General features: G+C 31.9%; 4 protein-coding genes and 3 non-coding genes across 7 annotated transcripts; 2 read left to right on the top strand and 5 right to left on the bottom strand.

The window, feature by feature from the left end:
- The first annotated feature begins 10,329 nt into the window (after nucleotides 1-10,329).
- Nucleotides 10,330-11,192, top strand: LOC148211088 (ethylene-responsive transcription factor 2-like). Its single transcript, XM_088124751.1, has one exon. The coding sequence runs from the start codon at nucleotides 10,391-10,393 to the stop codon at nucleotides 10,952-10,954; it is 564 nt and encodes a 187-aa protein (XP_087980877.1). The 5' UTR covers nucleotides 10,330-10,390; the 3' UTR covers nucleotides 10,955-11,192.
- A 2,141-nt stretch (nucleotides 11,193-13,333) lies between these two features.
- LOC111025916 (oleosin Cor a 13-like) lies at nucleotides 13,334-13,967 on the top strand. The gene has a single exon (XM_022303832.2). The coding sequence runs from the start codon at nucleotides 13,370-13,372 to the stop codon at nucleotides 13,775-13,777; it is 408 nt and encodes a 135-aa protein (XP_022159524.1). The 5' UTR covers nucleotides 13,334-13,369; the 3' UTR covers nucleotides 13,778-13,967.
- A 1,987-nt stretch (nucleotides 13,968-15,954) lies between these two features.
- LOC148211087 (small nucleolar RNA snoR31/Z110/Z27) lies at nucleotides 15,955-16,051 on the bottom strand. The gene has a single exon (XR_015792062.1). It is a non-coding gene; the product is annotated as a small nucleolar RNA snoR31/Z110/Z27 (small nucleolar RNA).
- A 145-nt stretch (nucleotides 16,052-16,196) lies between these two features.
- On the bottom strand, nucleotides 16,197-16,296 carry LOC148211086 (small nucleolar RNA R30/Z108). The gene has a single exon (XR_015792067.1). It is a non-coding gene; the product is annotated as a small nucleolar RNA R30/Z108 (small nucleolar RNA).
- A 94-nt stretch (nucleotides 16,297-16,390) lies between these two features.
- On the bottom strand, nucleotides 16,391-16,490 carry LOC148211085 (small nucleolar RNA Z107/R87). The gene has a single exon (XR_015792073.1). It is a non-coding gene; the product is annotated as a small nucleolar RNA Z107/R87 (small nucleolar RNA).
- Nucleotides 16,491-17,739: 1,249 nt separating this feature from the next.
- LOC111025169 (stellacyanin) lies at nucleotides 17,740-19,419 on the bottom strand. The gene is made up of 2 exons (XM_022303017.2): nucleotides 19,233-19,419; nucleotides 17,740-18,241 (listed from the first exon to the last, which is right to left on the bottom strand). The coding sequence occupies exons 1-2, from the start codon at nucleotides 19,408-19,410 to the stop codon at nucleotides 17,862-17,864; spliced, it is 558 nt and encodes a 185-aa protein (XP_022158709.2). The 5' UTR covers nucleotides 19,411-19,419; the 3' UTR covers nucleotides 17,740-17,861.
- Nucleotides 19,420-21,418: 1,999 nt separating this feature from the next.
- LOC111023314 (Transcriptional coactivator/pterin dehydratase) lies at nucleotides 21,419-22,905 on the bottom strand. Its single transcript, XM_022300732.2, has 3 exons — nucleotides 22,511-22,905; nucleotides 22,247-22,445; nucleotides 21,419-21,702 (listed from the first exon to the last, which is right to left on the bottom strand). The coding sequence occupies exons 1-3, from the start codon at nucleotides 22,883-22,885 to the stop codon at nucleotides 21,611-21,613; spliced, it is 666 nt and encodes a 221-aa protein (XP_022156424.1). The 5' UTR covers nucleotides 22,886-22,905; the 3' UTR covers nucleotides 21,419-21,610.
- Between the last annotated feature and the right edge of the window lie 1,206 nt (nucleotides 22,906-24,111).

Raw genomic sequence — 24,111 nt, 5'->3', positions numbered from 1 at the left:
AAGGATCAGATTGCTGTTGAGACTATAGAGCCAAAATAGAGGTAATAAAGCAAGGATGAAAGAGGATTGAAGAAGTGGCTGCAGAGTCATTCTAGTCGATGAGGCTAACGCTCTGGCATTAGAGATAGTGCTACCGCGAATTATAAAACAATGATTTTTGCCGTTTTAGGTTTTGAGTAGCAGAAAAATAAGTGGGCATCCAGCACTGTTCTGAGCAGAGTTAAAGGAGATTGAGTTGTTCGAATTGTAATGCGGTGTCGGTAGATGGTAACCCATTCGTGTTACGGTAAGGTGTTTTTCATTCCTGTATTCATAAGTACTTATTGGCGTAGTGCTTAAAAACTAGGTGACCATTGTTGTGACATCTAAAAAGAGTTTTGGTAGAGCGAATCATAGTAGAACTCGCACATCGTGGAAGACTGGACGACACCATAGTTGGGTTAACCAGTATAAATCTTTGTGTCATTTACTAGGCTTTCTCTATTCCTTTATTGTATTGTTTGGACTTGAGATTTGCTGAACAACGGGAAGAGGAAAAGGGTTTCTTGTGAGACTTTTGATCGAGGTGAACTAGAATAATTGTTAGCTATTTGTAGTGGGTATAGTAGTATATTTTTCCCAACACTTGATTAAGGGATTTTTTTTTTTAATATTGTTTTTAATTAAACTTATTTTAAAATAATACAGATTTATTAGAAAAGATGGAAAAAATGCAACTTTGGAAACTTATTCCAAAAATAATGCTCGTGTAAAAAACGTAGGGCTTGGTCGTCTCTTCAAGGGATCGGTTTCCACGTCAGATGGTCGTCTCTCGACCATCTGGGCGAGAAAACATGGTCGTCTAGCCCCACGTTTTTTACATCAGCATTATTTTTGAAATAAGTTTTCAAAGTTGCATTTTTTCCATCTTTTCTAATAAATCTGCATTATTTTAAAAATAAGTTTAATTAAAAACAATATTAAAAAAAATCCTTTGATTAAGTGATTCAACCAATTCATATCGAATAGCTTTTGTTCGAAATTAAGTTATAGGTTAAATTTTAATCTAATTAAATTGATTATAATAAGAAAAAGAAAAAAAAAAGTATACTTTCTAAAATATTTTATGTTTAGATCTAGATTTATAACACTAACCCTAAATAATTTAAAAGAAGAAGGTTGTTCAATAAGGCTCATTAATTGGCCCAATTAAATGGAAATGAATTCAAGCTCTCAACCAATCAATTTTACCAATCTTATATCAAACAATAAATCAAATCAAATGGCTAAGTATTACATATTCAATATATGAATTAAATTTACTCAACTATAAGACATTTATTATTGTCTCAAAAATTTATACTTCAACATGATATAATTAGCTTTGCTCGACGAATTAGTTTTTCGTGGCTAATACTTTCGTGGCAAAATCGAAAATTCGTGTAATGCAAAAGAATAAAACAAAATTAAATTGAATTAAAACAGGGGCGCAGCACACCAACTTACTTAATCCAATTTGCAATACAGATTGGAAAGGCCTCATGACAGGCAGCGGGTTTGATGATTATAATTAAAAAAGAAGAAACTTAAGATAACAAAAATAAATCTTAAAGAGCTGAATTATTGAGCCAAAGAGACAACGTTTAGAAAGTGATGGCACCAAAACCTTTATTCATTTTTTAAACGAAAAGAATATAATAACAAAACTACTATTAAATTATACTTCAACTTTTTTCGCTCTTCTGGTCAAAAAAATATTAATTGAATTATTTTAAGATAAATTTGGTTAAAAATAACAAAATAAAATAATAGGACAAAACAGATATATATATATATTAAAATGGTCCTTTTTAAAAATTGTTAATATATACAATTAATTAACTTAACATGGCTATCTTAAAAAGAAAAGTAAAACAAAACAAAAATCTTATGTCGCTCATTACATCTATTTAACATACACATTTCGAAGCTACAATATCTCTTTGTTAAATAATTTACCACAAAATTAATAACGACTAAAACTAAAATAATTATTTTTTTACAATTCGTAGAAAAAGAAAACGGATACATTTTACTTATATTACTTATATAAGCTTAGTTTTAATATATAATATGTTATATTTTTCTATTTCTTATGTAAGTACATTTAATCTTCTTCTCCATCTCTCCCAATTCCTAGCTCTCACCTCTCTACATCAAAAACAATATTGATACCATATTTAAAGAAAGCCTAGCTAAGTTGCCAGGTCACACTTTTCCACTAATATCATTAACCAAAACAATATGGATTCTTGTTTTAAATATAAATTAAAAAGTGATATCCGAAAAAGTAGGCTACATATACCAAATGATTCCTAATCTTTTAATTATCAGATTTTCAATTTGACCCCTGATATATAACCAAGTCTCAATTAAGTCATTCCAAATAAAAATTTTATTAAAATTTATCGATAAAAATCTTATATGTCATTAAATTATTGTTTTAATAGCATATTTAAACATGTTTCCTACGTCATTTAAAATAAAGTAATGTTTTCAAATGAATTGCTTTAATACCTAGATTTCGAACAAAAGTCTTGGTGTCGACATAGATATATTGACCTTATTTATACATCGAGTAATCCTCAAAGATGGCATCCCCAACGAGCTATGCTTTTGAAATTTTTTAAAAGTTGAATAATTGAAATCTCTAACATTGGAAAAATTACCATGGCTTGCTTTAATTTGATAATCACATTGGCAGGCGGGTTTCACGTGGGCGGCGGCCAACTTGGCGGCCTCCAGAAGGTTGGAGAGATCAAAGAGATAAATAATTAGTTAATAAAATAAATCTCAAATCTCAAATCTCAATTCCCAAATTTGTAATATTTATGTCTCATGCATGCATTCCACTTTTTTGAGGAACCTTTTTAAGTTCCTTCTAGAAACAATTTCAAGTTTAAGAGTGGTTTCAAAACCTTTTTTGTAAAATATTTGGAGGTTTTCTATTTAATTTTAGACTCCACCCTATTAACTTCATTTAGTTTAAATTTGAATAATTAAGTATTTTTAAAAACTCTATAATCGCTCTTGTGTTTTAATCAAAACATGAGTATATCTGTAAAGTTTGTCGAATGAGATTGGTTAAGTTTAGGAGAATAGTCTAAAGACTCCTTTTAAGCGACCCCGAATTTGAGATGAGTTTTACTAAATTAATTTTATTTCTACGTCTTAGTAAATATGGTGAATACAAATTTTCATTTCATGATTTGAGATTCTGATAAATGAAAATAATAGAATAGGTGTGGATAAGGTCAAAACATGTGGAGTCTCAATTCTGGTGCAAGTCAAGAAAAAAGATGATAATAATAATAAAGAAAGAAAGGTTGTAGTATTGAGGTTCTAGAAGGGCCAATCAAGAGGAAATGCCAAAGTAGAAAGTAGGGTTGATTTGGGGGCAGCCCACTTGGGAAAGCAAGTTGGTAAAAGCTTTTAATTGAATATGACTTTTATTTGTCACTCCTTCAAATTGGGGCCCTCTCCTGTCTCTAACTTGAATATTAAATTTTTGACACAGCAAACATGACAAACCTTTAAAACTTCTCTACATGCAGTTGATTCTTCCAAATCTAGAAGGATTTGAATATATATATATATATATATATATATATATATAGCTTGATTGGTTGAAGTATATGTAATATTGTTTAAATGTCAGTGACTAATTTGAATCTCTACATCTTTGTTTGACCTTAAAAAATAAACGACGGGTAGTATATACATAGCAGGAAATTTAGTTAGAACTTAGCTTTTTTGATTTACAAATATTACAACAAACGAAGGGTCGAAACGAGAAATGAAATAGTCGATTATACTCGTCGCGTTAATATACTTAAAATCAAGTGTATGAGTGACAGTTCATATTAGATATTTCAGGTATGTCATTTATATAATTAAAATGAATTATATTAGTGATATGTTTAATGTGACTACATACTTCTTATTAGGTATATCAATTTTATATTAGTGATATACCTAAAATAAAGCATATCTTTTATGCACTTGATATTAATATTACTTTTTATTAATTAATATAATTGAAAAACTTATTACAATATAAAATTTTATAAAAAAAAATGAAACCTGCATTTGCATAATAATAATACATTGTATTTGCTGGGAGTGAACCAAAACTAAAAGCACTGAATTTGTTTAATCAATATAAACTATGTTATTGGTTATTTCGATAGAGTATAAAATTAAATAATAGTAGCCAATATAATCATACCTCAGCTAGATAACATCTACTATTTTTCTTTATTATATTTGCGAGTATATGGGTGAGAGGTTCAAATTTCCGTACTTCATATTTGTCCTACTCAAACCCAAAAAGAAAAAAACAAGAAAAAATAAAATAAGTAATACTAATAAAAGTCAAATATTAGTTTGTGAGGGGGAGAAGTAGATTAGCTTGCCCGTTTTCATCTCACAGAACAGCCTTCTCATAATGGGCTATTGTTGCTCCAGCGAGGCCCAAGCCCAATAGTCAAAACAGTTCAAGCTTTTGAAATTTGATATATCGAGAAATTTGGGGAGATATCGGTCGATATCCGCCACTATATATTGCGATATTTTGAAAGAACAACTCTCTCCCCTTATATCTTTTTGTAGGTTTGTTCTGGCGATATTTTCATCTCTAAGTGAAAGAGGGAGAGATTAGGCAAAATATTAAATGTCTTAGGTCTCAATTTGATTAAAAATGTGGATGAAAATATCAGTATAATATTAATGTCGATGAATATTTTATAAAAACTTAAAAATAAAAAAATGAAGGACAAATAAACAATACTCTTTTTAAATAAGTTAAAATAATCTAGCCCGGATTCTGACTTAGAGGCGTTCAGTCATAATCCAGCGCACGGTAGCTTCGCGCCACTGGCTTTTCAACCGAGCGCGATGACCAATTGTGCGAATCAACGGTTCCTCTCGTAATAAGTTAAAATAATCTATGTCTATATTAGTGATATTTTATTAATATTTTTATATTTTGTAAATATTTTGTGTGATGTTCTATGGACATGTCGATTCACCTCTCAATGTTAAATCTATCGACATATAGAAATGTCAATGGAAATCTAACACGAGAATGAAAAAATATTTAAATATTATAGTTTTAAAAAAGTCGAATCTTGATAAAAGATACCACTCTACAAGGGAAGTTCTAAGGTCGAGTATTTGTGAATTCATTGTCCTAAATAAAGCAAACCCTCTCTTTCTAGGTCTTGGTCTGGAAGATGTGAATAAAACGCAAAAAACCCAATGTCAACTTCTATTACATAAGCTTATCCTAATTTTTTTTTTTATCTCTTTCGGAAGAAAAAGCTATCAATAAATGACGAGCTTCATTATACCGATGATAGGACAAGGCTAAGGTAGAAATTAATCTCGACGGAGATTAAGATAAGCTTTGATGAATGAAGGAAGAATCCGTTGAAATTATAAAATATCATACTTTTTTGAAATTATTTATAATAAAAGTTAATAATAATGTTAAAACTATTTGTACACATGTAACAATTTTGATATACGTAGGATTCTTTTGGAAAGATGATTTTAGGTTTGACTTCTAACTTTTTCTTGTCGAGAAATAATTAGCATGAATGTTTTTTTATGCTTAGAAATTGTATTTTATAGACACGATTTCCATGAGCAGATTGCTGCATCACCAAAACTGTTTTCTAAAAATCCCAATTTTTTGTAATTAGTTTTAAAAAATATAATGTTTTTACGGTAAAAAATATATATATAATATTTTTCCTCTAAATATTATTAAAACATAAATATTAGTAAAAAAATATCTTAGAGAAATATGGAAAGTAGGCAGGATTTAGGAGATGATCCATATGTTAGATTCCCACTTAATGACGTTAGCATTGTATTTTCAGTGTCCCACGCATGAATCAACTTTTAAAAATATATGTACTTTTAACTAATTAAAGAAAAATAGTCTTTTTAAGTATCTAAATATGTTTATCGTACCAAAAGTTTCAATTATATTATTAACCATTAAAGTTATTTTAAAAATATCATTCCATCAACTTCTTCGTTAAAAAGAAAATGGAAACGTGACTTGCGTTGGGCAATAATGATTTCAGACAAAAACCAATCATGAACCTTACTGCTTATAAATGTCACTTTGAAATATTATATCACTTATGACAAAGATATTTTTAGTCGACCTGCTATTTTTTTAGTACAATGTATGAGGTGGGGACTGAAGTTACAACTTTTTAATTAAAGATATATGTGAATTTGAATTATATTCGCTTTGGCATCAACAGATTATTTAATATATGATTAACAAGTTCATTAATAGCATCAATTTGAATGTATCACTAATAAATTTTGTAGAGATAAAATAAAGAGAATAACAATATATGATTTCATCAAATTGAATTACTAGATCTGATACATATCGACCCATATATTTATAATAGGAAAATTCATAATATATAAAATCTAAATCAAATAACATAATTTCTATTCATAAATCTAATTCAAAAATATCTAATAATATTATCTACTAAATAAAATCTACAATTAAAACCTCCAATGCTAATATAATTTCAATCATATCAGATTGTACCAACACTGTGTAATTATATACTAATGTTTATTGACCCTACAATTTTATACACATACTAACATCTATTGACTCTATAATCTTATATCATTCTTACTCAACAAGAAAAATCATATTTTGATTCCAGAGTATTTGGGATTGGCATACGCAAAAATATAATAGATATTTATTTGGTCCTTGAAACTTCAAAATAAGCATTTTTGAAGTTTGTGAACTTATTCTAAATGATCTCTTAAATAGTTTGATTGTTAGTCGGTCTAATTATGTAGCTATTAAATTACTAATTATAATGGATCATTTGACAAAATATGTTAACTAAATAATACTTTTATGATGATTAGATCATCTTCTTACTTCTTCTCCTTCGTCCTCCTGCCTTCTCTGAAGAATTTATTTTGTAGTTGGTCGCCTCTCTATTGCTGCTCGCTTGCCATATGCCTCTTTGTCGTTGTTCGCCCCCCACCCATTGCTTAGTAATTCGTCGTCTGTGTTGGAATTGCAAGATGTGTAAATAAAGATGAGAACAATTATCTCATTAGTATGAAGCTTTTTGGATGAAATTATAAGTATTATGTCGAAAGCAAACAATATCATACTATCGTGGAGATACTTGAGATATTGTTGTCCCCATTTCGAATGAAGAGAAACCTTCATCATCAAAATCCCAACTACAACGTCCAACTAACCATCAACTCTTTAAATTTAAAATTTACTTCAAAATTCATCAACTTTTTTCATTGAAATGTGCAAAAAAAAATTCAGTCTAAGATACCTCTGCCCATTTCATATGAATCAATTTGAAATGAGTTTTGGAAGGGCATCAAATTGTCCAGAATATTGGATTAATAAAAAGTGAGCTTTTTCAATTTAAGCAAAGAATGAAACAGAGAATCCTGGTTGATGCGGTTGCTCGCTACAGTAACGAAAGTATATCAATATTTATGGGGCCTCTTTTGTGTTTGCTGATTCTCTCGAGTTTATCAATTTTGGTCGGATCTCAATTTTGTATTTTATATTCGTTTTAGTTTTAGGCAACGATATCATATCAATATTCATTCCATCTCAAAATTAATTGACTATGAAAACACTAGTTCACCTCTATCATAAATTCTTATCATTCTCTCATCTTTTCAAGGTGGATCCAAGGATGATTTCATAAAAGCTGACCTCAGTTGCTCTCTTTTTTTTCTCTACCCAGCTGCTTCATATTTAGGCAAAATGAGCAAATGGAGGAGGCCCACTTGCTTGAACAAAACTAGAGCTTTGGCCACCGACATGCTCTCCATCACTGTGTAAGGCGTAGTGTTACTGAGAGGATGAAGATCGATGTTTGCCCGCCATCTCACTTGTTGGGTGGTGGATGGCGGGCAGAGTGACGACGATGTTCGAAAAGGGGAGGAGGAGAGAGGAAGAGAAGAAGGAATAAGATGGTCCAATCACTATAAAAGTATTGTTTAATTAATTAATGTATTTTACCAAATCACCCATTACACCAATTTAACCAACCAAAGTTAGTTAACTGTCGTAGCAGCCATTTAGAAACATTTTACGAACCTCAAGGATTAGAAATATCCATTTTTTAATTTCAGAGACTAGAGACACATATTCTAAAACTCTAGACAAATATGTGTTTTGACCTAATTTATATTTGTAATCTCAACATTTAATCAATCAACTAAAACCTATATTTATGGATATTTTACAAGCCTCTAGAATCGATATTTATCATCAGTTTGAACATAGTTCAACTAATTAAGATATTTATCATCAATGAAGGATAAGAGATTGTCATGTCCTCGCTGTTAGATTAACAATCGTAGTATATTTTTCTCTTTTTTGTATTTTTTTCCAAGTACTCCATAACAAATAGATCTCAACTTAATTGCCCAACATTCCTTTGCACTAGCTACAAGAAAAAGGTCTCCTTGGGAAAGAAAAGTATTGTTGTATCTCAAGATATTGTCTAGCGCACAATATCGATCATTTGTCCTCTCACACCAATGAAGATATTTTTTTATACTTTTCTAACCGAATTGCTTACCAGCAATAGTGATAAGATATGAGTGGATATTTGCCAACATTTTTTTAATTCTTCTTAAAAAAGGGTGTAGGATTTTTATATTGACTTGATTTGTCAACCATTAAAGGTTTTACCCACTTTGAAATATAATTTTTTTTTCTTTTTATTTATATTTTTTATCAAAGGCAGATAATCTTTAGTATTTGTTATAGTCTCGCTCGTAAGTTTGTTGAGTTTCTTGGGGTTGTTGAGCTTGGAATGATTGCTTTAAATTATTCTAAGTACTCTATATTCTAATGAGCAAATAGAATCACACTAATTCCTTTTAAAAGAGTTAGTGGTATTTCTCTTTTTCACGAGGGTCTTTTTAAAGCCAACTTGAACATAATTCAACTGGTTAAGATATATATCATGGACTAAAAAGTCTCAAATCTCCACTTCCACATGTTATTGAGCTAAAAAAATGATGATCTTTTAATAGATCGATCACATTTATAATGTATACTTAAAAAGTTCTACCGATATATTATTTCATTCGTTTCGTACTCCTTTTATCAAACGTTGTGAGGTAGATAGTCGATCTTATTTTCTTAAATAGTTGTACATTTACTTTTAAAAATGAATATTGTTGTGGGTAAAACTGTCCCATCAATTTCCCCTCAACTGAGGCTAAGGAAGCGACATGGGTCAAGCCACCTGGACCATATCTGAGCTAGAGATCTCTCTATATAATATATCATATATAATAGAGAGGTCCTACTGCCCATAAACTTGAGGCTAAATTCAAGGCATACATCCATGTCCGAGTCCGAGGCCATGTATATGTCATTAAAACACCTATATATTTATATATAAGTCTTAATGCTCAAGCTTGAGGCTAAATTTGAGGCATATGTTTCAATCTGATGTGTGATTTTTCTCCATATATAGCTTAATTTATACTCAACTACCCTAAAGTTGGAGTATTTTTTATTCAACGTTCATGGAGCACTAAGGAAGCGTTTACTATTCGAAATTATATTTTTACAGTTCAACGCCTGAAGAGTGGGAGCCATTATTATGGATGAAATTATCCCATCAAATTCCCATAAACTGAGGTTAAGAAAGCGACATGGGTCAAACCACTTGGTTCAAAACTGCTTGGACCAAACTAGACTCAAGTTGATCAAAAATTGATCGAGTTGGTCCACCCAAACCAATTCAAGGAGACTCTTCCTATAAATAAGAGGAGAGACATCTTGGGCATCGCTCTCATAATCCGACTTTTTAGTTCTTTCAATGAAATCATTTACTATATTAAGCATCATATAGTGGGTCAACACCCCATGTGCAATTATTTTGTGGGCAGAGCTGTCAAAGTTGGAGATCAAAACAAAATTCTTCCATCAACGAATACAATTATAAAATTTTCTTTAACACTCCTAATAACTCAATTGGTTATGGCATGTATCCGACCAAAAGGTCGTGAGTTCAAATTTTCATCCTCGCATATTGTTGTACTCAAAAAATTCTTCCCGTTGGATCTACCATCAATGTTAATTTAAATATAGTTGAACTTAATGCAAATATTAGTACTTTATCTCAACACAGAGCGTGGTTAAAAGGCATCTTATACTTTTCCTAGATAAGAAAATATCAAATTATATTAATTTTCTAAAGAAATGAAAATTATAGTATGTATATACTCCTAAAATTACCACAAAGCCTTCCGCTCTCTCTCTATAAGTATAACTCAAAAATTCCACAAAGAAAAATGAATTAAATCCACCATGAACGAGTTCAATTCACTCTACGAGCTCTCAAATGGCGGAAGCACCCCATTTCTCAGCTTCACGGAGCTCTGGGGAGGCTTGCCTTTCCAACTAAACGACTCCCAAGACATGATCATCTACAATTCCCTCACCGCCGCCGTCATCTCCGGCTGGTCACCCATCCACTTCACCTATGCCACCGTTGAGGCGCCGGAGCTCAGCCCTTGGTCGGATACCGCTGCGGCGCCGATGAACCCCAAGCCCATTAAGCCGACGAAGCGGAGGACGGCCAAAGGACGACACTACAGAGGCGTCCGGCAGCGGCCGTGGGGGAAGTACGCCGCCGAGATTCGTGATCCGACCAAGAATGGTGCGCGGACGTGGCTGGGAACCTACGACACGGCGGAAGAGGCGGCTCTGGCTTACGACCGAGCCGCTTTCGAGCAGCGCGGCTCGAAGGCGCTGCTGAATTTTCCTCAGAAGATTAGCTCCAACGGCTCGGGCCTTGTGAGAGTCATGGCTCGGCTTAGCGAGCCAGCTGAGCCAAAGGCGAAGTTCAGAGGAAGAGAGTTCTATCTGTAGTCCACGTGGGCCATGGGGCATGCTGCCACTTGGCGGGAAGGTACTGGCCTGTTATGATGTAAAATTGACGTGGCAATGCCACGTGGTGGAAGGGAGACTAACAAAAAGTGAAAATCTCTCTCCTTCCCTTTTGTTTTAGTTTAAGAAAAAGTTGTGTTTACCCATGAAATAAAATGGTGGAAAATAAGAAATCAACAGGTTTATGATTACAGCAAAACTAATACAAGTATTTGAATTATGTGGTGTTGAATGCTTTTTTTTTTTTTTTTTTTTTTTAATGATGGTAGAAAATAGAGCTTCTTTTTGGCTAAGTTCTGTTTGTATTGTTGCAAATTAAAGGATGAGGGGCTTTTGGTAATTTTGTAGGTTTTGAGAATTTTTAGGAAGAAAACTACAGAGGTCATGTTTTATGAAACTTGGAAAATGTGTAGTATCTTTCCTTTTGAGATCCATTGTGGAGAGACTTTTGACCAAATTAGTCAACTTGTCATTATTTTGTCTTTGTATGGTGAGGTTGATATTGTGGATGTATGAAACTTGAATGCAGCAGGTTCAGGTTGGAAGCACTTTGTACGCTAAAATAACAGGTTTATAATTCATTTATTAGCTTTTATTTAGTTATAAAACGAATCCTTGTTTCTTAGGTTGAAGATCATCATCCAAAGACAAAAAATTTTGCACGGTTGTAGGCCAAAACAAACGCCTTGCTCTTTCTCACCTAAATTTGCACCTAGGAATTTTAGGTTGAACATTTGAATCAAGACTACTCTTGGGGACGAATTATCAATCACCTACCATTTGTCAACACATCGAACATCATCACTCATTGTGATTAAGAGAAGAATCGAATAAATCTTATCATTGGGACAACTCAACAAAGCTCGACAGCAGAAATCGAACCGAGCTATATCACTTTTCAGTCGACCTTCATTGAAGAGCACCTAAGCGAAAAGGCACCAGACACACTCTTCGACAAGGCGTCGCGATTCTTGGGCAGTCAAAGAGTTGTTGGAGCGCTGTCGAAAGTTATTTCAAGAGCGCGTACCTCTATCAATAAAGATCACCCCGCCTCTTACGCAAGAGATACACGAAATTATATTCTCTCTCAAGTATTTTGACTAGATAGTTGAAGTGCTAACTCTATGTTCAAACTCCAAGCTCATACGTCCTTATCCAGAATCCTTCGGCGATGAGACTTTATCATTTTCTTGATCAAATAAATACCGAGCGATCAACAAAAGATTTCGCCCATACAAATTGGAACCTCATATGTTTTAACTTTTAAAAAACTTGTAATTTCTAAATCTCATATACTATTATTTGTTATATCGAGATATATATTAATTGGATTACGTAAGATAGATCCAATACATTCTTTAGATACAAAAGGAAAAAAAAAACATACATCAATTTCATATAGACTTCAATTTCAAAATTGTGACAAAATAAAGTGGCTAAATGAGATATGAAACCTAATACAAACCCACGCCCCGAAATTACTTATGTGTCTTAAACGTGCACAAGTGCCTTTCTGAGACCATAAGCTAGTTTCAAAATCACACTAAAACGTCTAGTCCCACCCCTCGAAAACTATAATATATATAATATGTTAGAAAAATATTAACTAAGAAATTAACTAGCCATACAAAACGTCTAGCCGGCTCAAATATGAATTCATTTTGCAAGGTAAAATTTGAGGCTGGCATAATCATGAATGAAATCTAACTTCCAACCCAGCTTATAGACAAAATGAAAAGTTTTGCAACATCGTAATAGATGCATATTGAAATATAGTTAGAAACCCTAATTTTACTACTACAATATGGTATATCAAACTGCACATGACATACATAAAGAACGAGTCACAACACCTCTCAAATCCATCAAACTCAATATAAGCAACACAAGTGCTCTCTATTTAGAGGTCTAAATATCAAACTAATGGAGTTAATGTCAAAGATAGAGATTAGGATAATATACACATTTGAAGTCCCTAAGGTTTGGAACTTCGAGGAATAATACCCTTGAAGTCTTGAATTCAAATTACAAAAGAACGCAATTCCATAAAGCAATTATGGATGGAGGAACAGTGTGCATACCTTGTCCATATAGGGTAAAAAAGCCAAAGGCGGCCAAGCTAGGTTGTCAATTAAATTGAGCATACTTTTCATTTTAGACAACCCATCCAAAGAAAAAGATGGGGACACGATGCATTTTTGGGAGCCATATATGTCATTTTTTAAGATGATACCAACAAAAGAAAAACAGAAGAATCTAGCCACCTAATAAAATGAGTTGTCCCAAAACAAAGCCACTTGAAATTCATGGCATTACACGTGACACTCGCACGCACTTTATATAACCCAACAAATCCAACCCCTTCCTTTGCAATATTGCATTCAAGTTTCAACAACAATGGCCGAAGTGTCACGTGACCAGCGCCACCCCCTCGGCCATGCCCCACCACAATCCTCCTCCGATCAACCACCCCGGGCCCACCGCCTCATCAAGGCTGCCACCGCCGCAGCCGGCGGCGCCTCCCTTCTCGTCCTCTCCGCCTTCATCGTCGCCGGCACCGTCATTGCGCTCGCCGTCGCCACCCCGCTCTTCGTCATATTCAGCCCGGTGCTCGTCCCTGCGCTGATCACGGTGTCGCTCATCGGTATGGGCTTCTTGGCCTCCGGTGGATTCGCCGTCGTTTCGCTCGCTGTCTTCTCCGGCCTCTACAGGTACCTCGCCGGAAAACGCCGGGACGGCGGCGGGGACTTGCCGGAGCAAGGCCGGTACAGGCTCGGCGGCAAGGGAAGAGAAGTCGAAACTTGATGATGATCCATGGTTGAAGAATAAAGAGGAGATCACAGCAATGGCCATTTCATATTTCAATTTTAATGTAATTTTAAGCGTCGTTGTTCCATAATGTTTCATCAATAAAATGTAATATATTCCTTTCAAATTAACAATAAAATGTAATCTTTTATGCTACGCTAAATTAATAAACTTTGTTTGTTCTTAACATAGTTCTTCTCTTAGATTTTCAATTTGTCTCTATAAATTTTTATGTTTTGGGCTTAAGTTTCAATTTGACATATATGGCTTTTCTAAACTTTTCTAAAATCATAGTACTAAATTGAAAATTAAAGAACAAATAAAGATGAAAATTATTATTCCAAATTATATAGAACAAAAATTTTTAATATAACAATAAAAAGATTTGTAAATATGAATTGTTCATCAATTTAAGTTTTTAATATTTTGTACTAAAAAACAGTTTAATATTTTAAAACCATTTTTGCGGAGTTTGATAACGTGTTTTTTACAATTCAAAAACTACTTTAAAAAAATGATTTGAAGTTAGGGGATATTTAAGGCCTTTAAAAAAATATACCTATATTTTTTCACCACTTGGAATCCTTAACAAAATTTTAAAAACATTTTTAAAATTTGATTTTGATTTTTACATTGATTTTAAATTTTAAAAACACATGGTTTATAAGCTAAAATTTTTAACAAATGGTTTGCTTTTTTTTTTTTTTTTTGCTTCATACTTGTAATTTCAATAGTTTACTCTTCTTTTTAAAAAATGTGTTGAATTTAAATAGTTTTGGCTTTTGAAAGAAATCATATTTAGTATTTGACTTAAATGTCAAGTTAATGTCCTGGACCAAAAGGCTAAAAAAAATTGTAAAAAGTAAATAATCTATTGAAATTGATGAATTAATCAGATAACAATTTAATAAAATTTTAATTTTCCTCAATGGTAAAGGCGTCGAGGTCACAATCTAAACCCCCTTTGTCACCAAGTCCAAGAATGAGCCTTAATTGATGGGCTCTAATCCAAGCCAAAGGCCCAACTTTTCAAATGACCAAAACCATTATAAACTCAAGTCAAGTCCTAGAAATTTACATTTAATTGATAAATGTTAGATTGGAATAAATATAAGAAAAATGAAAAGAAATAAAAATAAAAAGGTTATAAAAAAAAGTTTAGAAAAAATGAATTAAAAATAAATCATGATTCCGAAGATATTCCAAATGAAATTCAAAACGTGGGTTCCCTTTCTAAATCCAACAAAAGAATAACTGTTTGCTTCTTTTCCTTAATTCAATATTTCTTAGATCATCCATCAAAACTTCTGTACTTCTTTCCTTTTTCTTTATTCATTTTCCTGGAATTTATATGGGAATTTTTAAAAAATAATTAACACACTTTACAACTACTCTCCCAAGTGGGATTTCTACCACTTTTTGTTTAACATAACATTGAATATCAAGATTAATAAAATCATATTCATTACAACAGTTAAAAATTTTCAATATTACTTCATCAGTAAAAATGGGGTTGGTTAAAAAATTATTTAGAAATAGGAACAATACAAAATAAATTAATTAATTGAGATGTTGGGAAGATTTCGAGAGTTTGCAATCCCCACATATCCAAAAACTAAGTCTGCTATATAGTTCCTTTCAGCTACATTCCTATTTAAATTTTCTTTTATTAAACTGCTTTTTAATATTTATATATTCATATATTATTTTTAATTTTCTTTTTTATTATTAAATTATATTGATAATGTTGTCTTTTGAATTCTCAAATATTATGGTTATATTAAAAAATTGAGAGCATTAAGAAAAAGGTCTCGCAAACTCCATTTTTAAGTTTGTGATGAGATGTTTGCATCTATGATAACCCATTTGATTAGTAAGCAGAAGTTAATCGCCACCATCTAATTCCTTTTGAAACCTCTGTTTTCTAAATTCTTTTTAAATCAACTCCCATTTATCAAAGTCATTTTTTATCTTCATATTTATATTTAAAATTGGAGATTAAGCCAAAGATCTAAGCTACACCTAAAGCTAAAAACTTTATGGGTAAATAAAAACAAACGAGAAATTTTGATAAATATATTTATCATAAAAGATTAGAATTGTATAATATCATATTACTTCGCAATCCCTCTGCCACTTTATTTCACAATTTAGGGAATCAGTAAGAAGGAAGAATCATCATCAGAAAGGAAATTTTGTTCTCATCCACAGCATGGCTGTACTGTGTAGGAAGGTGTCCTAAGATTTTTCCTCATTTCATCACTTGATGAACTTTACAAGCAATAAGAAACGATATAATCACTACGAACAAACAGAAAAGGAAAAAAAACCAGATCTGATAGAAATCAGTAATTTAGAAGGAGATTTGAAATCCAAAATTTCAGAGGTAGTTTTTTAAGTGGGAAAGAGAATGGCAATACTCAGAAGGCAATGGAGATTATTAGGTTCGATTCTGCCAGCAGTCTCTCCTCAATGGATTTCAGAAGAGGGAGCTTTGTATCCTCATCGTAACATTCACTTTCCCGAAAGTGAAATATAAAACAGAAAACAAATGCAAGCAATCTGTATAGAACACTAAAAAACTTTTATGTATGTTTGAAAAATTAGAGAGATGGCTCAGTTTCGAGAGTAATCGACACGCAAGATTCCAAATGGAAACCTGCATTCCGGTCTGTTGAGCTTGATCTTTTCATGAATCATCAAAGCCATCGGATTAGAACCAAAAGATCAAATCAACAGCAAAAACGTGAGAAAACAGTGAAAGAAGTCAATCGATGGATCCAGAAAAAACTCGCAAACCAAAGGCAGTTTCTCAAACATAACAGAATAACGGAGCACATTAGAAACAAAAATTACTTCCTACGCGAAAAAGGAAAACAATTCGATGCATCAGAATCAGAGACGATTTCATACAGAGAGAGATAATCCAAATTCTTTTACAGGAATCATGAAACAACAATATCGAAAAAACCTCAGAAGAAGAAGCTTGCCGGCGCAAAAATTAACAATTGAGACTCAATCAAGAATGGGACGATAAACTTTGGGCGGCTTCGAGAGTTTAAATAGGGGGAAACAAAAACTGTCTACTGGAATTAGGGTTTTTGCGTTCGCCGCTCGACTTCTACGATTCAAATTGGGCCTCATCTTGGACGAAGTCCAATTGGATCTGGAGTAAGTTAGGCCCAAAACCTTTCAAAATTTTCACAAATAGACTATAGAGTATTCTTTCTTTTTTTTTTTTTTGGTTTGATCAACTATAGAGTATTACTAGAATTATAAATATAATTACATATTTGTTGGTATTACGAAATAATTATAATTCTGACGTGCTTATTATTTTTAAAGTGATTTTGATAATAACAAAAGTGATTTTGACCATTCCAAGAAGAAAGTGATTTTGATAATTGCAAAAGTGACTCTTAAACACACTTTTAAACTATGCACATAAATTACATACGAATAAGTTCAATACTCTCAATCTAAAAGACTAATTTTATTCCTCAAAACTTGTTCTTCGAGTACATGAAAGATGCCTTCAAAATAGCCTTGCCAAATTCGGCTAGAAAGAGAAAAATAATAAAGGAAGAAATTCCTAAACTAAAAAGTAAATAAATATAGTTCTAAATATTAAAAAAAAATAATTCTCTATCTAAATTAAGTTTTGAGTTAGAATATTATACTTTCTCTTTTTTTTTTACTTCAAATTATTTTTATTACTTTTTCGTAAAGCTTCTGCATATATCTTTTATATCGTAGGGACGATTCAAATCTATAATCTTTTAGTTTGAGATATATGTCTTAATCGATTGGGATTAAAATTGACATATATCGTTAATTTAAATAAATTTATGTTTAAATTTATATATACTACGAAACTATTTGCGATGCCATCCATATACTTCCGAAATTGCTATCACAAACATTTCTCTATAAATTAGTTGCTCTAAATAAATTCAAAATAGGGTCAAACTCAACCAGTTAATAAAATATCAACAGCACAGTATAGTTACAAAATAATATATATATATATATAAACATCCCATATAACTTGTAGATAGAAAAATAAAGTCAAAAAAAAAAGTCAAAAGACCACCGTGAGAGTAGAGATCACGTAACACACAAATGCAAGCACAAGAGCCTCTCTTCCACCGATTATAGAGGCGGCCGAAGCGCCGGGAACGGTGTCATCGGTTTTGGAAGAAGGGCGGGGGAGGGCGGTGCCGTTGGGCTGAGGAGCGGCGGCCGGCGAGAATGATTGGTTGTTCTCGACGTTGACTTGTAGCTTCATGCCGCCGAGACAGTACAGCCTGTTGCCAGAGACGAAGAGCCTCTGGCCCGGCTCCGACAGTGTCACGGTGGTGTTTCCGGTGGAGTAGGCTTTCAGCACGGCGGCGGTGTTGCAGCTGTCGAAGTTCTCTCTCGTCACTTCGTTTAAGCTCTCCGATGATGAGTATTGGAAGACTGCAAGACAAATTACATTTCGCCAATAATTATTTCAAAATCTCTCTCGTCTCACCATTTTTATGTTGTTTTTCTACTCAAATTCTTAAATTTTAAGAAACTTTTTCAATCATGTCTTGTCAATCTGGTTAGTTAAATATTAACATCACCGTAGCTAATTGGTCCAATGAGGCAGGCTAAGTAGCTGTGTAAGATGTAAAATTAGTTGAGGTGTGCACAAACTAACTGGGACACTCATGTATATTAAAAAAAATGTTGCCCTGACATGTTGATTGAACTAACAAATGATAATTTGGTAGTTAGCACCGACTAACTATACAAACTAAGAAAGAATGTGGAGTGAAAAACATTGAATGAACTCCTATATGCTCGAAACTTCTCTTTACCGCATTTCTTCCTCTTCTGCAAGAGTCATGTTCAGTGTTCCTTCACCTCACACTTCAATAGTAACTAGATTGGATAGGATTAGGTGGAGTACGTTTTAAATCTTTTCTTTTTTCTCTCATCTATCTTTATTCTATATATCTAATTAATCTATTTACTTGAGTCGTATCATATCAAATCATTATTCACTCACCACTTAACATTTATTAATTATGTTTGTGAAAATAAAAATTAAACGTATAGGGGATAAAGAGACAAATTATTTAAGCTTATGAACTGAAATTTAAATTTAACCTTAAATACTTAACTTAGTTAATTATGTGGAGCCTTTTCAATTGATTTTTCAATCCAAGTCTTCACTCTCACAAAATCTTAAATTTATTGATAAAACTAGGATGCAACATCAAATTATATACTTATAATTGAGAATATAGTCTATGTTTAATTTGATCCTAATACATAGATATAACATTGGCCCATAATAACTTATTATTCGACTCTACTAACAACCTATCAAAATGAACCCTCTTAAATTTCACATAACACACCATTCTTCAAACATTTAGTAGTCATAAAAACTCGATGAAGAAGAAAGAGAATTACGTACCAAGAAGATCTCCCACAAAAAATCTCTTGCCCTGAGACCAAGTATCAAGATCAGTGCTGATATCCCAACCAGAAGAATCTCCCACAATGTATGTTGTGGCAGTGCATGATCTTAATGCAAAACCTGCAATTATCATAAAAAACACATGAAGCCACACCTTCTTATTTGGCATTGCCATAATTTACAGTCAATATAATCACCGCTCCCTTTGATCTCCTCTTTATACCTGCTATATCACACTTTGATTTGGCTCTTAATTAGATTACCTAACTCCTCCAACTTCCAATTCCCTTATACATTTTTGTTGGAAGGTGAAGAATCTGAATATGGTGGTAGAAAGGCAGTTAAACCTCTTTTTCCAACCCCAACCAATTGTCTCTTTCTTTGACTTTGATTACTAAACATCAATTATTTGTTTGATTTTGAAGTTTGTGGGTGTGGTAATTAATTGGTAAAGATATATTTTTTGGGGCTAAATTTTGGATAATTCTCGAAAAAATAGTGAAACTATAACTATAAGCATAAGCACTATTGAAAGAAACACTAATTAAGTATTCGATCTTGTAATTTTCTTTTAGAATATGAAAATTTTGTAAAGTGTTAGCATAAAAACACTTTTTCACCTTTCTAAAAATCATTGATTACTTCGACTGGAAAAAAAACACTTTGACGTAAAAACACTTCTTCTATAAGCTCTAGAAGAAACACTATTTTTTTTTTATGAGAGAGCCTATATAAAGTTGCGTAAAAAACCAGACTCCTCGTATATGTAAATATTGTCAAATTAATGAGGTCCTTGGAAAGTTAACCAACGTTTATAAATAATGATGTTTTAAGAGTGTGTTTGGTTGTTGATTTGACAAATAAAATTCAATGAAAACAGGTGTTAATTACTACTAAACTAAGTTGACGTTGGCTACAATATTATGTAATTTAAAATATATTATGTTTTACATGATTTAATTTTAACAAAGATAAAATGGGTTTATAACATGAAGTATTTATCAATGTATTTATCTCTTTTTAGTGTAATTTTTCAATTCAAAATCTAAAAACATAAAAAATGTTGTTTTAAAAATAAATTTGCCAAACACATATTGTCCCGTTTACTTATAAGGAATTATAATAAAAATCAATTGAAATGATAATGTTGTTCCTATTGTTTACTATATGATTTTTTAAATTGAAATTGAATTAGATATATAACAATTACTATAATACTCCTTCCTTATTTATAGCTAATTATAAATACATTATTCTACTAATATTTTTTAATTAAAATAATAATAAAATTTGATTTATTTTATTAATGTTGATAGTAAGTATTTTTTATTATAACAATTTATTTAATATAAAAAATATTTAAAATAAAATTACGACAACTAAAATAAATTTTTATTAGAACTATCATCATTTAATATAAAATATTATTAAATTTTATTGTTCTATATTTAATAATAATTAATTCTATTTAAAAAAATTGATGATATTACTTAAAAATAATGATTTAAAATTAAATAGAAATTTGTAATATTTTATAATAAAATCACATTAACTAATAAAAGTTGTATAAATTTTTATTAGAAAAAAATATTAATAGTATAAATAAAAAAGAAAAAATAAAAATGTAAAGCAATTAATTAAAAGATTATCGATCTCCTTAGAAGAAAGAGTAAAAATTGTAAAGTAATTATTATAAATGTGTAGGATCAAGTAAATGTTGTATAATAATTATTATAAATGCATAGGACCTATAAAGTAATGAGAATAAAATTGTAGAAGATTAACGAGATAACACATTTTTAGAAGAAGTGATTACAAAGTTTGAGTGGATCAAACCAATTGATTTCATTCCTAAACGTCATAAGCACGACATAAGCATTTGAAGTTAACGAATCTGAAAACAATAAATAGAATTCAAATTTCATACCCAAAATCCTAAATTTCTTTGGTATACATATATCTACTAAGTTAACTAGGTAGCCAACTTGCCCACCATATTTTGCACATTGACTATGAGTTTAACTACTAAATAAATTATGATGATTTAATGTGATTATTTTATATGCTTTAATGGTTCTAATTGGATCCACTTGCTGGGGCATATATATCACTCACGGAAATATACTGTGACTTTGAATCTATAAGCATATAAAAATATTAATAGAAATGTCAACATGTCGATAAAAATTTAATACCCTACCTATCATCAATATAAGAAATTAAATTATCAAACAGTTTGTATACATGAGACCTCAAAGAAGGATGAAAATTCAAAACGAGAAAAAGAATAAGGAAAAATAAAAGGTTTTCTTCATACGAAAAGAGAATTTTCCTGGGAAATTTTGCTTGCCAAGAAAATAAAGATGTTGCGTTAGCTATGCCCAAACTCTTTTCCTGGGAGCCAGATCTGATGTTCTTATCTCATCAAGTTTTGCAGCCACAATAAAATCATTCATACTCAATCCCCCTGCAAATTCAAAATGAAAATTACTAAACTCATTAACTTTGGTAATATTTAATGTTTTATACATAATTTTAACATTCTTCCCACTAATGTACTTGAAAATTAAAATGTGCCTCTTATATTAATGGAGGAATGCTCTGGAAAAAAGGACTAATAAATATTTAAACTTTCAACGAGTCTCTAATCTTGTGTAGTAAGTTCTTATGTTTTAAAGTTTCCAGATCTATTAAGACAAGATATGTTGTACTCAATAAGTCATTAAATTTTAAGAGTGTCTAATATGCCATTAAAATTCAATCCTGTGTTTAGTCGGCCATGGACTGTTCGATACTTTTGAAAATTCACGAACCTAAATTAGAAGAAAAAAAAATGTTTAGTATAATGGGGCAATTTGAACTCATAATCTTAGATAGGTACTAATTACGACTGCTCTAAGCTTCGGTTGCCAAAATAGTTCAGTAATCAAATTAACATAGAGTTTATGAATGAAATTAATATTGAGGCGATTCAGAGGCAGAGTGAGAGTGTTTGAGAGAAAAGAGAGTACCAATGGCGGATGTCCAGAGCTCAGCTCTAACTTGATTAGAGTGCTCCAAATGAAGATCAGGGAAATGACCACAATCCTGAACAACCTCATAGATTCTCTTAATCAGCTCCACGCCACATTCAAAATCCCTCAATTTCCATAAGCATTGAAGCTTAAGCCGCCCCGATCCATCGTTGTCCACCAATCTCCACCCCACCACCTATTCAAAACCCTAATTTCAGAAATCAAATCACAGCGCCCACCAATGGCGAAATCGAATCATACCTTCTTCAGCAGCTTCTGAGCCTCGTCGTCCGCCATGGGAGGCCCCAGAGAAGAAACGGGAGCGCACTGTTGCTGAGACAGAGCCAGGGCTGGGATGCTGGGGATCAGAATCTTGTGCTCTGTGTCGGAAAATCCCAGCACTTTCTCGCCGAATCTGCTCTCGATTTCCGCCGGAAACGGGTCTCTGGCGCCGAAGTCGCCGTCGCCTTGTATCGCCGCTCGGACGGTGGCCGGCCGGCGCCAGTGGCGGAGGACGGTGGTGCGCGGCGTAGGGGGAGAGAAGCGGCGGTGGGGGAGATGGAGGAGAGGGAGTGGGAGGTGGGTGGATGATGTTGTGGCCATGGCTGAATTCAAGGATGAGATGGCACACACCATTCCAGAAGCCCTTTTTATTTTCTTTTTTAATCTTGTGGATAGCTTTTTATTTGGATTTGGAGTATTTTTTTTTTTCATATGTTTTTGTGAAAAAGAAAAGGATTGGTGTTAAATATAAAATAATAGAAATTTGATATGATGGAAATAAATAATATCATTATTTTTCTTTTCTTGCAGATGAATTATAAAATTTTTAAGTTCAGATAAATGTTCGTCGCCTGTGTATGACGTAGTGGAATTTGTTCTTTGCTGTGAATTCCGATTGTTTTTAGTTTTTAGTTTTTTTTATCTGTTATTAAAAAATAAAAATAAGATATATTTGATAAATGTTTTTAGTTTTCTAAAAAAAAAAACTTGATAACCATATATTTTTTTCTTTTTGTTTTAAGTTCAAGGGAGAGATATGTTTGAGGAAGAAAAATGCATGTAAAGTAGAGATGATATAGTCGTGGAGAAGGGTCGAGATGCCTTCTCTCATTCTCGTCTTCAAATTTTTAATTCATGTAGCCACCGTGTTCTTCAATTATGGGAATTGAGGTCTATGTTGAAGAATCTTCATAGGAAAAATTATTAATTTTAGTAATTAAATTTAATTATGTTATAATTTAAAAAATTAAAAAGGAATAAATATAGATATATAATTAGAAAGGATGTGATGGATGACTTTGATGAGATATAAGAACGATAGATCTTGTTACTTCATAGGTGGTCTATCTAAAATCACTTAAAAAAAATAGACACACTATGAATTAGTAATTTTGTCGAAATACTCATAGAAAAAGAAGTTTTTTTTTTTTTTTTTTTTTGTCAAAACTATTAAAATGGGGTTAAAAATGATATTTTGGTCATTGTACTCTCAAATTTAATTCATTTTGGTCACTTAACTTTTAAAATATTCATTTTATTTCTCGTACTTTCAAAATGTTCACTTTGATCATTATACTTTTGAAAAGTGACAATTTTGATCACTATTTACAAATTTGAACGCAAATTATACACATTCACATAGTGGAAAATCCTTGAATACAAAATAGCGGTTAACACTTCAAGAAATATATCGAGTGTAACGTCGTATTGAAATTGTAATAGAAAATATGAGATTAAAAATATAATTAATGGGACAAAGTGACTATAACTCAACATTGACATATATCTCCGACCATGAGATTGTGAGTTCGATCCCCCACCACCACATGTTGTACTAAAAAAAAAAAAATTTAATGGAC

This window comes from Momordica charantia (genome assembly GCF_013281855.1).
Source record: "Momordica charantia cultivar OHB3-1 chromosome 6 unlocalized genomic scaffold, Mcharantia_2.0 BLBB01000006.1, whole genome shotgun sequence".
NCBI classification, from domain to species: domain Eukaryota; kingdom Viridiplantae; phylum Streptophyta; class Magnoliopsida; order Cucurbitales; family Cucurbitaceae; genus Momordica; species Momordica charantia.
The sequence above is the reverse complement of the archived record's forward strand: the minus strand, read 5'-3'. Positions and strand labels throughout refer to the sequence as shown.

Excerpts from the sequence above, each read along its gene's own strand:
- LOC111023314 (XM_022300732.2), bottom strand. The coding sequence starts at position 22,885 with ATGGTGTGTGCCATCTCATCCTTGAATTCAGCCATGGCCACAACATCA. Across the intron at positions 22,446-22,510 it reads CTCAGAAGCTGCTGAAGAAG|GTGGTGGGGTGGAGATTGGT; the intron begins GTATGATTCGAT and ends GGTTTTGAATAG. Across the intron at positions 21,703-22,246 it reads GCTCTGGACATCCGCCATTG|GGGGATTGAGTATGAATGAT; the intron begins GTACTCTCTTTT and ends TTGAATTTGCAG.
- LOC111025916 (XM_022303832.2), top strand. The coding sequence starts at position 13,370 with ATGGCCGAAGTGTCACGTGACCAGCGCCACCCCCTCGGCCATGCCCCA.
- LOC111025169 (XM_022303017.2), bottom strand. The coding sequence starts at position 19,410 with ATGGCAATGCCAAATAAGAAGGTGTGGCTTCATGTGTTTTTTATGATA. Across the intron at positions 18,242-19,232 it reads TTTTGTGGGAGATCTTCTTG|TCTTCCAATACTCATCATCG; the intron begins GTACGTAATTCT and ends TTTGTCTTGCAG.
- LOC148211088 (XM_088124751.1), top strand. The coding sequence starts at position 10,391 with ATGAACGAGTTCAATTCACTCTACGAGCTCTCAAATGGCGGAAGCACC.